Source organism: Cnephaeus nilssonii (genome assembly GCF_951640355.1).
Source record: "Cnephaeus nilssonii genome assembly, chromosome: 4".
NCBI lineage: Eukaryota > Metazoa > Chordata > Mammalia > Chiroptera > Vespertilionidae > Cnephaeus > Cnephaeus nilssonii.
This window is the reverse complement of record NC_137075.1, coordinates 86,871,904-86,885,333: the sequence shown is the minus strand read 5'-3', so window position 1 is coordinate 86,885,333 and position 13,430 is coordinate 86,871,904. Positions and strand designations below refer to the sequence as shown.

Sequence of the window (13,430 nt, the reverse complement as noted above, 5' to 3'; positions counted from 1 at the left end):
ACTGAACTGACTTTCAGAGCAACCCAATAGTTGGTGAGAAAAAGTACTTCTTTTATAAAAGAAAAGCAAGGGAAAAAAGAGAATTAGGACATAACCATTTTGCAAGTTCTAATGTAAAAATAGATTTAGGCCATGATCAATAATGTTTGCCAAAGTTTTTACTTAACTCACTAGTCAATCTTTTTTCTTTTTTTAAAAATATATTTTTGTTGATTTCAGAGAGAAAGGGAGAGGGAGGGAGAGAGAGAGAGAGAAGCATCAATGATGAGAGAGAACCACTGATTGGCTGTGGGGATTGAGCCCATAACCCAGGCATGTGCCCTTGACCGGAATCAAACCCAGGACCCTTCAGTCCATAGGCTGACGCTCTATCCACTGAGCCAAACCGTCTAGGGCTCACTGGTCAATCTTAAGATCAGTAAGAGGAGAACAACTGATTATCATGTGTCTCCTGATGAGATGTCATAGGAAGCAAGAATGCCACATATGAAATATTCTCTCGGGGGTTCAGGGGGAGCATGAATCTAATCAAGCCTCTAAATGTAATTATCATCTTTTAGAAAATCTGTGAATAGAAAAATATATTAAATAACAACAGGAGTCAATCAGTCAAAATCAGAATGTCGGAAATTCTATAGGCAGAGTAACCCAATTCCTTAAATAGATAACCATACTAGAAAAAAAAAAAAAAAGTGTGGTTGGGTGTAGGGAACTATTTTAAAGAGAATTAAGAATTATTAAGTAATGCAATGTATGGGCCTTGTTTGAATCCCAATTCAAACCAACCAACTATAAAAGATACTATTCTCTCTATACCCTTTGAACACTTCCATAATAAACATTTAAAAATAAACAAGGATAAAATAGATAAAGGAAGGCTACATAGTTGAGACATGTTCCAAAGCAATAACCAGGAGAAGGTAACTTAGGAAAGAACCAATGGACATGTGTGTTATATGCCACTGAATGAGCTCCAACTCCTAGTGAACATAGTGATGTTCAAGAGCCCTGCTCAGCTCCTGTAGACTTGGCCACGGCTTCTTTTATGGAGCCTGTCCAGTTCATGTTTGGTCTTCCTCTTATCCTGCTGCCTTCTATTTCCCAGCATTATTGTCTTTTCCAAAGAACCCTGCCTTCTCAAGATGTGCCCGAAGTAGGACAACTTCAGTTTTGTCATTTTTGCCTCCAGCAATGTTTCAGGCTTAATTTTCTCTAGGAACTACTTGTTCATCTTTCTAGTGGTCCAGGGTGTGGTCCAGGGTGTTCATAAGAGCTTTCCTCCACCACATTTCAAATGAATCAATTTTTTTCCTCTCAGCCTTCTTCACTGTCAAAGTTTTGCATCTGTATATAGTAACTGGGAATATGAGCCCGTGAGCGATCTTAGCCTTGGTCTCTAATGACACATCTTTGCTCTTAATGATCTTAAAATCCCTCTTTAATTTAGATGATGATTCTCATTCAATAAACCAGTGAACACATTTCTATATGACCAATTGGTTCAGCTTGGTATCTTCTAGACATATGACCCTATCAAAAGGAACAATAATTTGCCCTAACCGGTTTGGCTCAGTGGATAGAGCATCGGCCTGCGGACTCAAAGGTCCCAAGTTCGATTCTGATCAAGGGCATGTACCTTGGTTGTGGGCACATTCCCAGGAGATGTGCAGGAGGCAGCTGATTGGTTTCTCTCTCATCGATGTTTCTAACTCTCTATCCCTCTCCCTTCCTCTTTGTGAAAAAAAAATCAATAAAAAATATATATATTTTTAAATGAACAATAATTTTGAAAAATGATTTGTTAGTACTTTTTTTTTGCTTAAGTACCACTTTATCCAAGGATGTTATTTTCTTTATAAAAATAAAAGCAAACTCATCTCATAGGCAGAAAACAGAAGGAGCAGATATTCATTAAGGCATGTGAATACAGAAAATTAAAACTGAGAATCTCACCTGTAATTGACCAAGTTCTCAATTCAGGAAACCCTACAACTCAGGCTCCTTTCTGAGCTTAAAGGAAGATATTCTATTCAAAGCTTCTGGGAAGTTGAAATTGGAGAATTTTTCAAATCCTCTGAACTAGATTCCCAATCACTCTCTACATTAGTTTCCACAGGAACAAAACAAGGGCAAGAGACCATTTACCTCTTGTGGATTTACGGCAGTTAAGACAGAAACCTCGTATGACTGCCTCCCTGATTGCATGGTCACCAAGTGATGTGTCACATCAGGCACTGAAGACAGGGGACGTGGGGATCCTTCAGCAAGCACCTCTGTGAAATAGCAGAAAAAAATGTTTCAACAAAAAGTGAATCCACAGATACCTACCTGCCTTATCAAGCCTCTTAAGAATTTTAAAACTGTTCCCTGAAAAACTGAATCCCATGTTCCTGTATTTCTTACAAATTAATTCTTATCTAAAAGTCATTATCAATGAATTTGGAAAGTACCATATTACAAAAGGGGAATGGGAAGAAAAGGCAAAAAATCTTGATATAGGAGCTGACCAGTTTTTAATATGCCGATTTAGAGTAATATGGCTTTATCACTGTTAACTGGATTAACACTGTTAACTGGATTAACACTGTGTAGGAAACAGGACAAAAGCTGCTTAGGCAGGCAAATCAGGAAACTAGAGGCGATCCTTAAAGCAGCCACCAATGATACAAAGAGCACAATGTGTGCAAGTCAAGAACTTAAACCTAGCTTCACTTCAAAGCTCCTTTGTGTCCCTTCCTCCCTTACGACTTTCTTCCTTCAGGCTGGCAAAGTACCTCCATGCAATTTCTGTGCCTCATCCTTCAGTTAGCCACTAGTATCATTCATGAAACAGAGGAGAGGTAAGTACAGAGCACACTCTAAGGCCTTGTCGGCTCCCTGGAGAAGTTACACAGAAATGGTCACGTATGCCCCAAATAGACTGAGTACGATATGAATAACTAAAACACAGATCTTAGACTTATTCAATGTTCATTAGTGATATCACTATGAAGATCTTTTGGAAATAGTTTATGCATAAACCACTTAGCCCTCAAATTTCAGTTTAGTTTAGTGGCTTTTTTAAACTTACACTGCTCTTCCTTACTATACCATATAATTTAACATTTGCTTATTACTGTCTTCTGTTTCCCACGTGTTAAGTTTTGACTTCTCAACTAGATTTAAGGTCCCTGTCTTCTACTTTTTAATCTTTCCCATGGTGCCAGGCATAGAGTAGGCACTGAATAAATGCATGCTGACCTCACCTGTTACGTTTTTCAGAGAAGAGGGCCTGGCCTGTGTAACTTGGGTGAAATTTCTACACCAGAGAGAAGCATATGTTTCCTAGAGAGCCCTTTCTTTTCTCCTGAAGATATGGCTTTTGATGGTATGGAGAAATTGCTTTATATCTCCTCTGTAAAACCTGGTTATGTTCTGTTTAAATGTTTTAAAAGTTAAGTTCTTCCATAACTGCAATAGGAAAAATAGAAATAGTTGGGCTAGGATGCTAGGATTATGGATAATCTTCTTCTTAAAATTTTTCTCTCTTTATTCTATTGTTACATCATCTTTTCAATTAATTTTTTTTTAAGTTCACTTATCCATCCCAGAGACAAAGAACACAAATGCTACTCAATCATACCACAGCTACTCACAAGAAATGAAATTAGAACCTCCATTTTGGAGGCAATCCCATTCCTTAGTCTCTAGTGGCAGCCCACTTTCCCCAAATAAAGGAGAGCTGAAATTCTTACCATCATCAACTCCTAGGATAGAATTGGTATTTGGTAGGTTCAAGGACTCTCCACCAAGGCTGGGCTGGGGATTCACAGACACCAGGTTTTTACTGGGTACTGAAGTCTCTTCAAGCAAACTACTGCCCATTAGTGGCTCAGCTGCACAGAGAATAGGATGTGAGAGATATACAGCAGTCAAGGCTGCTCCTGGTCCCCATTCTTTCACAGGAAGCTTGCCTTTTCTTTCTAAAAATTAACCTGCATTTTGGATACCACCTCCTATTTCACCTACTTTTGAAAGCAAGAATAAGCCTACAAGGAAAGGGTTCAGCCTTATGAATAAACACCCTGGCTTGTGAGCTGGATAATTAGCTTATAAAATAGGATGAATGCCCTTAAAGGAGCGTTTGGAGTGAAAGAACTGGTTAAGGAAAGACATGGAAAAGGAATAATAACAAAAAGTATCGAATTTATGTTAAAAAGGGAGTCATGACTGATAAGTAAAATATGCTTAAACTCTTGTCATACAGAAATCTTTATCACACTGATACTCAAATACTGGTTCATGGACCAGCACTAGTTACCATCCAACTCACTCAGGGAACTTTCAAAACTACAGATTCTGGGATTTTACTCCCAAATAACCTCACTTACCAGGTTTAGTTTAGTTTAGGGGAAGGAGTAGACAATATGAATATACTGTATATATTTTAAAAGCTTGTGGCTCAGTGGTTGAGTGTCAACCTGTGAACCAGAAGGTTGCCAATTCGATTCCCAGTCAGGGCACATACCTGGGTTGCAGGCTTGATCCCTAGTAGGGGGCATGCAGGAGGCAGCCCATCAATTAATTCTTTCTCAGCACTGATGTTTCTCTCTCTCTCCCCCTCTCCCTTCCTCTCTGAAATCAATAAAAATATATGTATTTTTTTAAAAGCTTGCAAAGGGTTTTACTGTATAGCTATGTTTGGAAACCACTAGCCCTCCAAATGAGACCAGGTCTCTACCCAAAACAGAATCAGAAAATTTCCCGATGACCAGGCATGCCAGTTATTTGGCCAGAAGAAACAGCGCTCCACCAAACCCTGTCTCACCAGTTTGCTCCTGCTCTTGACTCCCAGCTGTTCCCATCTGCAAGTGATGCTTTCTCATGTGCACGTTCCTGCTCCCACTTTGAGAGAAGGTCTTCCCACAGACTTGACATTGATGAGGCTTCTCTCCTGAAACAGGGATCAGTTTAAGACAGGGGAGCCAAAACGACAAGAAAATGGACTCAAGGCCTAGATGGAGAAGCCCAGAGAAGGTTAAATTATGTAAGAGGCTGCTCCTTCTCCCACTTCTCACCTTCCCCAGCCTCTCAACCTTCAGTAAGAAGGCAGGAAAAGTACCCCAGGAAGACTTAGCATCCTCACTGTTCCCAGCCCCCAGTCCTTTCCAGACCCATTGTTCTGTTGCCTTCATAAAACATCTTTGCTATAAGGTCATGGCAGCCACACAGAATATTTACTTCCCTTTTCACATACAGGCTTCCACAGATCTCTAGGATATGTACCATCCTCAAGGATTCCAACCCTGGGTTCACAATAGCCCCTTATCCGCTTCCCGCCACCACTCTCCTCGTCTTCAACATTCACCCTGGTGGTTCTGAACAACGATGGGAGTACCTGAGTGAACCACCAAATGTTTTCGGAGGCTAGAATACTCAGCAAAGGAACGGCCACATCCTTGGGCTTCACAAAGGAAAGGCTTCTCTCCTAGAAACAGAAAATGAGATAAAGACTCAGTCTTCTGGTGAACTATCTCTCACTCTCTTTTCCCACCAACTGTTTTCTGTTTCCAATGACTTAATCTGATTTCTTTAATTCAGGCTATATAATTTCAACTGGGCTATCTAGCAAATGTCACCTCTCAATGTTCTGCTCGTATACAGCCCACCAGACTGCCATGCCCTTTTCTCCCTCCTGGCTCAAGTGCTGACCCCCAACTGCACTGACCTACCTTCTTTAGTGACCATACCCCTCTGAGGACATCAAGATTAACATTATGTAATATATGCCGCTAGGATTTTAAACTTATATACCAAGTCTCTTTAAGAATCAGTTTCTAGATCCATTAAAAAACAGATTTTTAAAGTTATAAAGTAGATATTATATATTTTCATTTTATAAAGAAAACAAATAAAAACATGTTTAGGCAAAGTACACAAAAAATCTATAAAATATGTTAAAAGTAGATATCCTCATAGTGGTATTATAGATGACTTATTTTCTTTCCGCTTTTCTGTAAATTTTTTCTACAATATTAGTTATTTAAAAATCAAACATGCGTGGTAAAAACTGAGTAAGGCCTGTGGACTAACCGGCAGTACTGTGAACATCCTGGTTTGATACTGTACTATGACTGTATAAGATACCACTTTCTGGGGAAGTGGAAGAAGCACACAGAACTCCTTGTACTATTTTTGCAATTTCCTGTAAGCCTATAATTTTTTCAAAATAGAAAGTGAAAAAAATCAGATGTAGTCTCTATCCTCTAAGGGTCACAGACTAGTGTGTGAGAGAGAAATGTATTTATAAATAACATCAATATTAATTCTTGTACAAAAAGGGCTATAAGCATTTGGAGAGGGAAGAGACTCTGATTGTGATAATTTTTTTAAAGAAGCTGAATTTAAGCTGGTCTTAAAAGATGACGAGGATGGAAGGAAATTCTAGGCACAAGGAATAGCATTAAGCAGAGCCTTGAAACTGAGAGTGCCCAGGGCAAGTTCAGAAAACAGCAAGTGTGAAATAGGAAATATATACATTGGCCTCTGCCCCTGGTTCTCCACAGAGCTCCTCCAATTCTTATAAATAAGGGGACTGGGAGACTCCTGCTCTATCATTTCGTCTTTAATCCCAGTTGCTGATGCAGGTTTCCTAACACCCTTGTAAATTCCTTAAGCAATACAGCACTAGGAGCATCTTTTGTTCTAATATTTGGGTTTGATCTTGGTTTCCGACACAGAGTCCCTAAATCCCTTGGAATTTCCTGGGTAACAATGTCTTTTGTTCAAAGGAAGTGACTCTTTTTTTTTTTTTTAAATATATTTTATTGATTTTTTACAGAGAGGAAGGGAGAGGGATAGAAAGCTAGAAACATCGATGAGAGAAACATCGACCAACTGCCTCCTGCACGCTCCCTACCGGGGATGTGCCCGCAACCAATGTACATGCCCTTGACCGGAATCGAACCTGGGACCTTTCAGTCCGCAGACCGATGCTCTATCCACAGAGCCAAACCGGTTTCGGCGGAAGTGACTCTTTGTGGGCTCCTGGTTGGACCATGCCATGATTAGAAAGTTGGGATTTTCAGCCTATGTGATGGAGCCTCCATAAAATCCCAAAAGCACATGGTTCAGAGAGCTTCTGGGTTGGTGAACACATCTACATGCTGAGAGGGTGACACCTCCCAACTGCACAGGGACAGAACCTCCTGTGCTTGGGACCCTTCTAGACCTCAACCTATATTCTCTCTGTCTCGCTGTTTGTTTCCTTTAGCATATCCTTTATTATATAATAAATTGATAAACATGTTTCCCTGAGTTTTGTGAGCTATCTCACAAATAATCAAATCTGAAGGGAGGATCATGAAAACTTGATTTGTAGCCAAGTCGGAGAGGAGTTATGAGCAGTCTACTACTTGCTGCTGGCATCAGAGGTAGGGTGGAAGCAGTCTGTGGGTCTGAGCCCTTAACCTGTGAGGTCTGACCTATCTCCCTCCAAGTAGGGCACCCAGCTGGTGTTGCAGAGAATTGCTTGGTGTGGGGAAAAACCCACACATTTGGTGTCAGAGTGCTGTGAGTGTGGTGGTGTTAGAATAAAGGAGAAACATAAGAATGAGTTTCTCCTACTCAGCAAGTAAGGATGGCATAGTGATAACACAGGAGTTGGCCTTGAAGGAGGAAGTGCCACTGCTCTAGATTATCCTGTTCTTTCAGACTGCACCACACAGTTTCATGTGGTGTTTTTCTTTTTTTGTTTGTTTTTGTTATTTCTCATATGAGGATATTTTCCATTGATTTTTAGGGAGAGTGGAAGGGAGAGGGAAAGACAGAGAAAAACATCGATTCGTTGCCTCCTGCACAAGCCCCAACCAGGAGCCTGAGCCTGCAACTAAGGTACGTGCCCTTGACCGGAATTGAACCCGGGACCCTTTGGTCCACAGTGGACGCTCTATTCACTGAGCCAAACTGGCTAGGACCACACAGCTTTATGTTTATGACATTCCTGTGGACTGCAACTTTTTTGAAAGCATATTTGTGTACTTACACCTACCCCAGAATGCTAGGTACTCAAAAAGTTGTTGACTGAACAAAATACTGAACAATATCATATATATATATGTATGTGTGTGTGTGTATATATATATATGATACAAAAATATGAATAGATGTCAGAAAAACTGAAAATTCTAGTAATAAATAAGATTAAATGTTTAATGAGATGAACTAAAATAACCTTAAAATAGAGGATTTAGAAAACAGAATCTAGTAGTATGAATCTCTGAATCAAGCTGGCCTAGGAAATAGATACAGCCTCCCTATTTGGACACTGAGAGGGTGGTGATTTTGCGGAGATAAAGTACAAAGGAGAAGAGGAGGCTTAAAAGGCAATGTTGCATTATGGTTAAAGCATGAGTTACTTGACCCTGAGTTCAAATCCTGACACTACCACTTATTAGTATGGGGAAGATATTTAACCTCTCCAAGAATTACTTTTGTTTGTTTGTTTGTTTGTTTGTTTTTAATCATCACCAGAGGATATGTTTATTGATTTGAGAGAGAGAGAGAAAGGGAGAGATTGGTTGCCTACCCTAAGTGCCCCGACCATAGATCAAACCCGCAACCTGGGTATGTGCCCTGTCCAGAAATCAAATCAAACCAGCAACCTTTTTGGTGTATGGAACAATGCTCAAACCAACTGGGCCACCCAACTGGGGCTCCAAGAATCAGTTTTTTATCTATAAAATGAACATAATACAATCTCAAAAGATTATTTTGAGGATTAAATGAGATAACACAAGTATTCAGTATAGTGCCTGGCATAGTAAGCTCTCCTGGTAAGCCACTAAAATTGGCAGCTCTGCCATTTCCTAGCTGCATAATGTTAGGCAAGTTATGTAATTCTCTAATCTTCTGTTTCTTCATCAATAAATACAGTATGTAATGAATAAAGTTACCTTGAAAATTAAATAAGATACACATATATACACACACACATATGTGCTTGGCACATATTAAATTACCTCAATAAATACTAACTTTTATTATTATACTAATTTTTTAAAGATTTTTTTATTGATTTTTAGAGAGAGAGAAGAAGGAAGAGAAAGAAACATCAATATGAGAGCAAAACATCAATTGGCTGCCTCCTGCACACCCCCTACTGGGGATTGAGCCCAGATCCCAGGCATGTGCCCTGACCAGGAATCAACCAGCAACCTTTCAGTCAGTGCACGGATGACGATCAACCAACTGAGCCACACCAGCCAGGACTATTATATTAATTATTGAGACCTGGATCTGTGAGTCATCCTAGAAGAAGTGACTGAATTGAGGCCTGGGAATGCGGTGAGAGAGCACACTGAGTGAAAATGAAAGAAGCTGGAAATTCTGATATTGGTGAACAACTGGAAGATTAACAAGGGAGAGCTAGTAAAAATTAGAATAAAGAGAGAAAATCAGGTCATTCTCTGAAGTAAAAGAAAGCATTTTAAGATGTTCGGTTTTACGAAAAGCTACAAAGAAGGTGAGTAGCACAAGGCTGAAGTTACTGTACTTAACAATAAGGCATGGTGAACTCTACTTCTTTCCTAATCTATTCAGCTACATGTTTATCTTAGTTGTTGTTTTTTAAAAATATATATTTTATTGATTTTTTTACAGAGAGGAAGGGAGAGGGATAGTTAGAAACATCGATGAGAGAGAAACATCCATCAGCTGCCTCCTGCACACCCCATACTGGGGATATGCCTGCAACCAAGGTACATGTCCTTGACCGGAATCGAACCTGGGACTCTTCAGTCCACTGAGCCAAACCGGTTAGGGCAGTTTTTTTGTTTTTTGTTTTTTTAATTCAAACTGCTTTCTTGGAGCAAGTATAGTTTCCTTTTTCAAGAAAGAGCTGAGAACAGAGCTATTCCGCCCTAAAACACAGCCAATGGTAATGTCAATCTAGAGGGGATCACACCTGGAACAAATGTGGCTTCAGCTTGTACTTTTTAAATGCCCTTTAACTGTACCTGCTGTCATTTTAGTCATGCAAGAATGAACAAGGAAGAGACAAAGGAAGTGGCAAGAAAGTAGAGAAGAGTTACACATCCTGAGGCAGTGGTCTGAGTTCAGTGAGTAAGCTCTGATCTGGCAAGAGACTTTCCACATGCTGGGCAAGTGGCTTGGAAAGTCACCCTATCCCCTATGTCTCCTTCTCAGACTGAGAGCCAGGGTATCTTTATTTTTCCACTTTGATATGAACATGTTGTTTGACACAGAACAAGTTATTTCTCTATTCTGTTTCTCATGCTGTGAGGCCCTAACAAGCAAGCAAGCTCCTCAAAGTCAGGGATTATATCTTTGCCTTTGTATTTCCCCCATCTTACCCCATTCAGTGCCTAGAAAAGGCTCTGTAATGTTTCTGTGACTCAATATTCATGCCCAAATTACAGTTGTGTAATGTTCAAAGATATCTGGAAAGACTTATTTTGTCCATTTCTCATCATATCATTGCTGTCAGAGGTTTTATATTCCTTTCTACACTTTAGGCTCCTAGAGGCAGAAATTAACACTGTTTCTCACACACAGGTGAAAGCTCAAGAAATGTTACTGAATGAATTGCAGAGTGCCATGAAGAATCTGAAAAAAAGAAATTCCATTTTCATAGTTCTAGCAACAACCTTAGACCTTCGCCTCTATTTCCACCTCAGAGCCTTTCCTAAGGATACGCAAGCAAGCATTAAGCCAAACAGTTGTCCATGGGAAGGTTAGGGTTGCACACACCTGTGTGGATCCTCAGGTGGTTCTTCAGATTCCCAGCTGTAGTGAACTGCTTACCACAGCTAGACTCGGGGCACATAAAGGGCTTCTCTCCATTGTGGGTCCTCATGTGCACCTTCAGCCTCTGCAGCACATAGAAACTTTTCCCACAACCTTCTGCAGGGCAGATGAAGGAGCGGTCATTTCTGAAAAACAAACAAAAACGCATGAGCAACATACTTAAAAATGCTTACTGTTAGAGAGGACAAGTCAAAGCTCCAATTGACTCTGAAGGCAGATAGTAAATCCCAAACCTGGATATACTGAAGTTACCTGACGTTTGTTAACACTACAGATGCCCAGGCCCTTCTTCTCAAAATACGGATTTCATAGGTTTAGGGTGGAGCCCAAGATTATGCATTATTCTTTTTAAGTTCTCCAAGAAGTTATATTTATAATGAGATTTGAGGACTCTTGCTGCAGTTCATTTAGATGCCAAATGTCTTATTAAATATTTGCCAAGAATGAGATAAATGAGACAATGATGATCTTTCTACTAAAGAACAAAGGACATCTTAACCACAGATGAGTGGCAGCCCTTGCTTTCCTTTAATTTATCAATTGGGGCTACAAGTTCCTCTGGAAACATCAATGTCTTTGGCTCCAAGTATGGAGTCTCAGCTTTGCTCACCGATGAGTTTTGAGGTGGTACTTAAAGTGAGCTGGCCACACAAATGTCCGGTCACAGCCTTCAACTGTACACTTGAGCTTCTTTTCCACTTGAGGAAGGGGCCCAGATTCTTTGGGTTGCCCATCACCAGAACCAAGGTGGACGTTTTCTCCTATAAGAGAGTCACATATTTGTAATCCAGGAAAAAACCCTGCTCAGATAGTTTGGTTCAAACAACAAGGCTCCTATATTTTATTCCTAGTGATCAATTATCAAATACTTATCTTAATCTTCCCCAACTCTTTGTATCCATTTAACAAAGGAAGTGAGAGTGTTCCAGAGAACTACCAAAGCCATCATGCTTTGTTGCACAGACTAGGCCTCTTGGCAAATGTAAGAAATGTCAAAAATGGTTTTATATCAAAAAGCAGAGTTAAACCTACTTTGTATTACACAGATTGGTGAGAAGGCAGATATATCAACACCCAGAGTGGAGTGCTACAAAAGATGACTTAAAGTCGTAGGTAACAAACTTGTATTTTAAGGAGGAACAGCCATTCTGGCTTAGTTCTGGGCTTATGGTAGTTAATTTCTTTTGTAGATGGCCATTCTTTTTTTTTTTTTTTTTAAATATATTTTATTGATTTTTTACAGAGAGGAAGGGAGAGGGATAGAGAGTTAGAAACATCGATGAGAGAAAAACATCGATCAGCTGCCTCCTGCACACTCCCTACTGGGTATGTGCCTGCAACCAAGGTACATGCCCATGACCAGAATCGAACCTGGGACCCTTGAGTCCGCAGGCCAACGCTCTATCCACTGTGCCAAACCGGTGAGGGCTATGGCCATTCTTATATTTCAATCTTCTGAAGTCAATTTGGCTATTCCTATCATTCTACAGAGTAAGAGCCACCTTCTAATTTTCTGTACCACTCCTTTTCAGTTATAAAATATTTAACCAGTTAACTGCCACGCGTCCAAAAGGGAAATCATCCCCACACACCAAATATTTTGAATTTAATTTAAAAAATCAATTTGCCATGAATATTATAAAAATAAATATATTACAATTCGGGTGTTCTTTAATATTTTCAGCTGAAAATTCTTCTTCTTTTTCTTTTTTAAATATATTTTTACTGATTTTTTACAGAGAGGAAGGGGAGAGGGATAGAGAGCCAGAAACATCGATGAGAAAGAAACATCAATCAGCTGCCTCCGGCACACCCCCTACTGGGGATGTGCCCACAACCAAGGTACATGCCCTTGACCGGAATCGAACCCGGGACCCTTCAGTCCGAAGTCCAACGCTCTATCCACTGAGCCAGACCGGTTAGGGCGAGCTGAAAATTCTTACGAAAAATGATTTTAAAGTTGGTCAGGGCTGCCACTTAGGGAAAACATTTTTTTTTATAGACTCACGTGGCATGTGGGGAAGGTCTGCCGCTTGCATCTACAGATGCTTATGGCGTACAATGGGTTAAGAATGCAAAAACTCAGCAGATTTTAAAATTTCTAACCACACTGTAAAAAGTGAGAGATAATATCTACTGAAGTTTTTTGTTCAACAGAATAAAAGGAGGGGAGGAGAGAAGCACACATTGCAGTACCTCCTTAAATTTAAATAAATCAGTTAATTAAAAAGTATTTATATTCCAAATTCCTTCCATTTTCTTTCAGACATAGTTGGACATCAATTGAGAAAAACATTCATGTAATTCTGCTGTAGGCATAAAGACTTTATCTTTCCACTCATACATACCTTAGAAAGATAAGAGTTGGGTACATATGTTGTTCCTATCACACTCCCTGGAACCTGACAGTTGATCAAAGGCAGTGTCTGTCCCATCAATTGATCTTATTCTCTTCCTGCCCTACATTCGCCTTCCTGTACTGCATCAATGCTAGTCATAAAACTAATTGCTCCAAGGTCAAAGTAAAAGCTAAGATGCCTTCTGCTAGTTAATATTAACTTTCTCTTTTAAAACACAGTTTTTAAAATTTGTTTAATTGAAAAAGTAATACCTGTACATAGGTA

General features: G+C 39.7%; 1 protein-coding gene across 2 annotated transcripts in view; it reads right to left on the bottom strand.

The window, feature by feature from the left end:
- ZNF410 (zinc finger protein 410) overlaps window positions 1–13,430 on the bottom strand; it is a 41,213-nt gene that overhangs the window by 6,061 nt on the left and 21,722 nt on the right. The window contains exons 6-11 of one of the 2 annotated variants that reach the window (XM_079769035.1): window positions 11,417–11,567; window positions 10,750–10,931; window positions 5,378–5,467; window positions 4,808–4,933; window positions 3,735–3,875; window positions 2,146–2,273 (exon numbers count right to left, since the gene is read on the bottom strand). In XM_079769035.1, the coding sequence (XP_079625161.1) occupies window positions 2,146–2,273; window positions 3,735–3,875; window positions 4,808–4,933; window positions 5,378–5,467; window positions 10,750–10,931; window positions 11,417–11,567 (818 nt within the window). The remainder of the gene's footprint in view (window positions 1–2,145; window positions 2,274–3,734; window positions 3,876–4,807; window positions 4,934–5,377; window positions 5,468–10,749; window positions 10,932–11,416; window positions 11,568–13,430) is intronic. The other variant, XM_079769036.1, reaches the window with a different exon arrangement.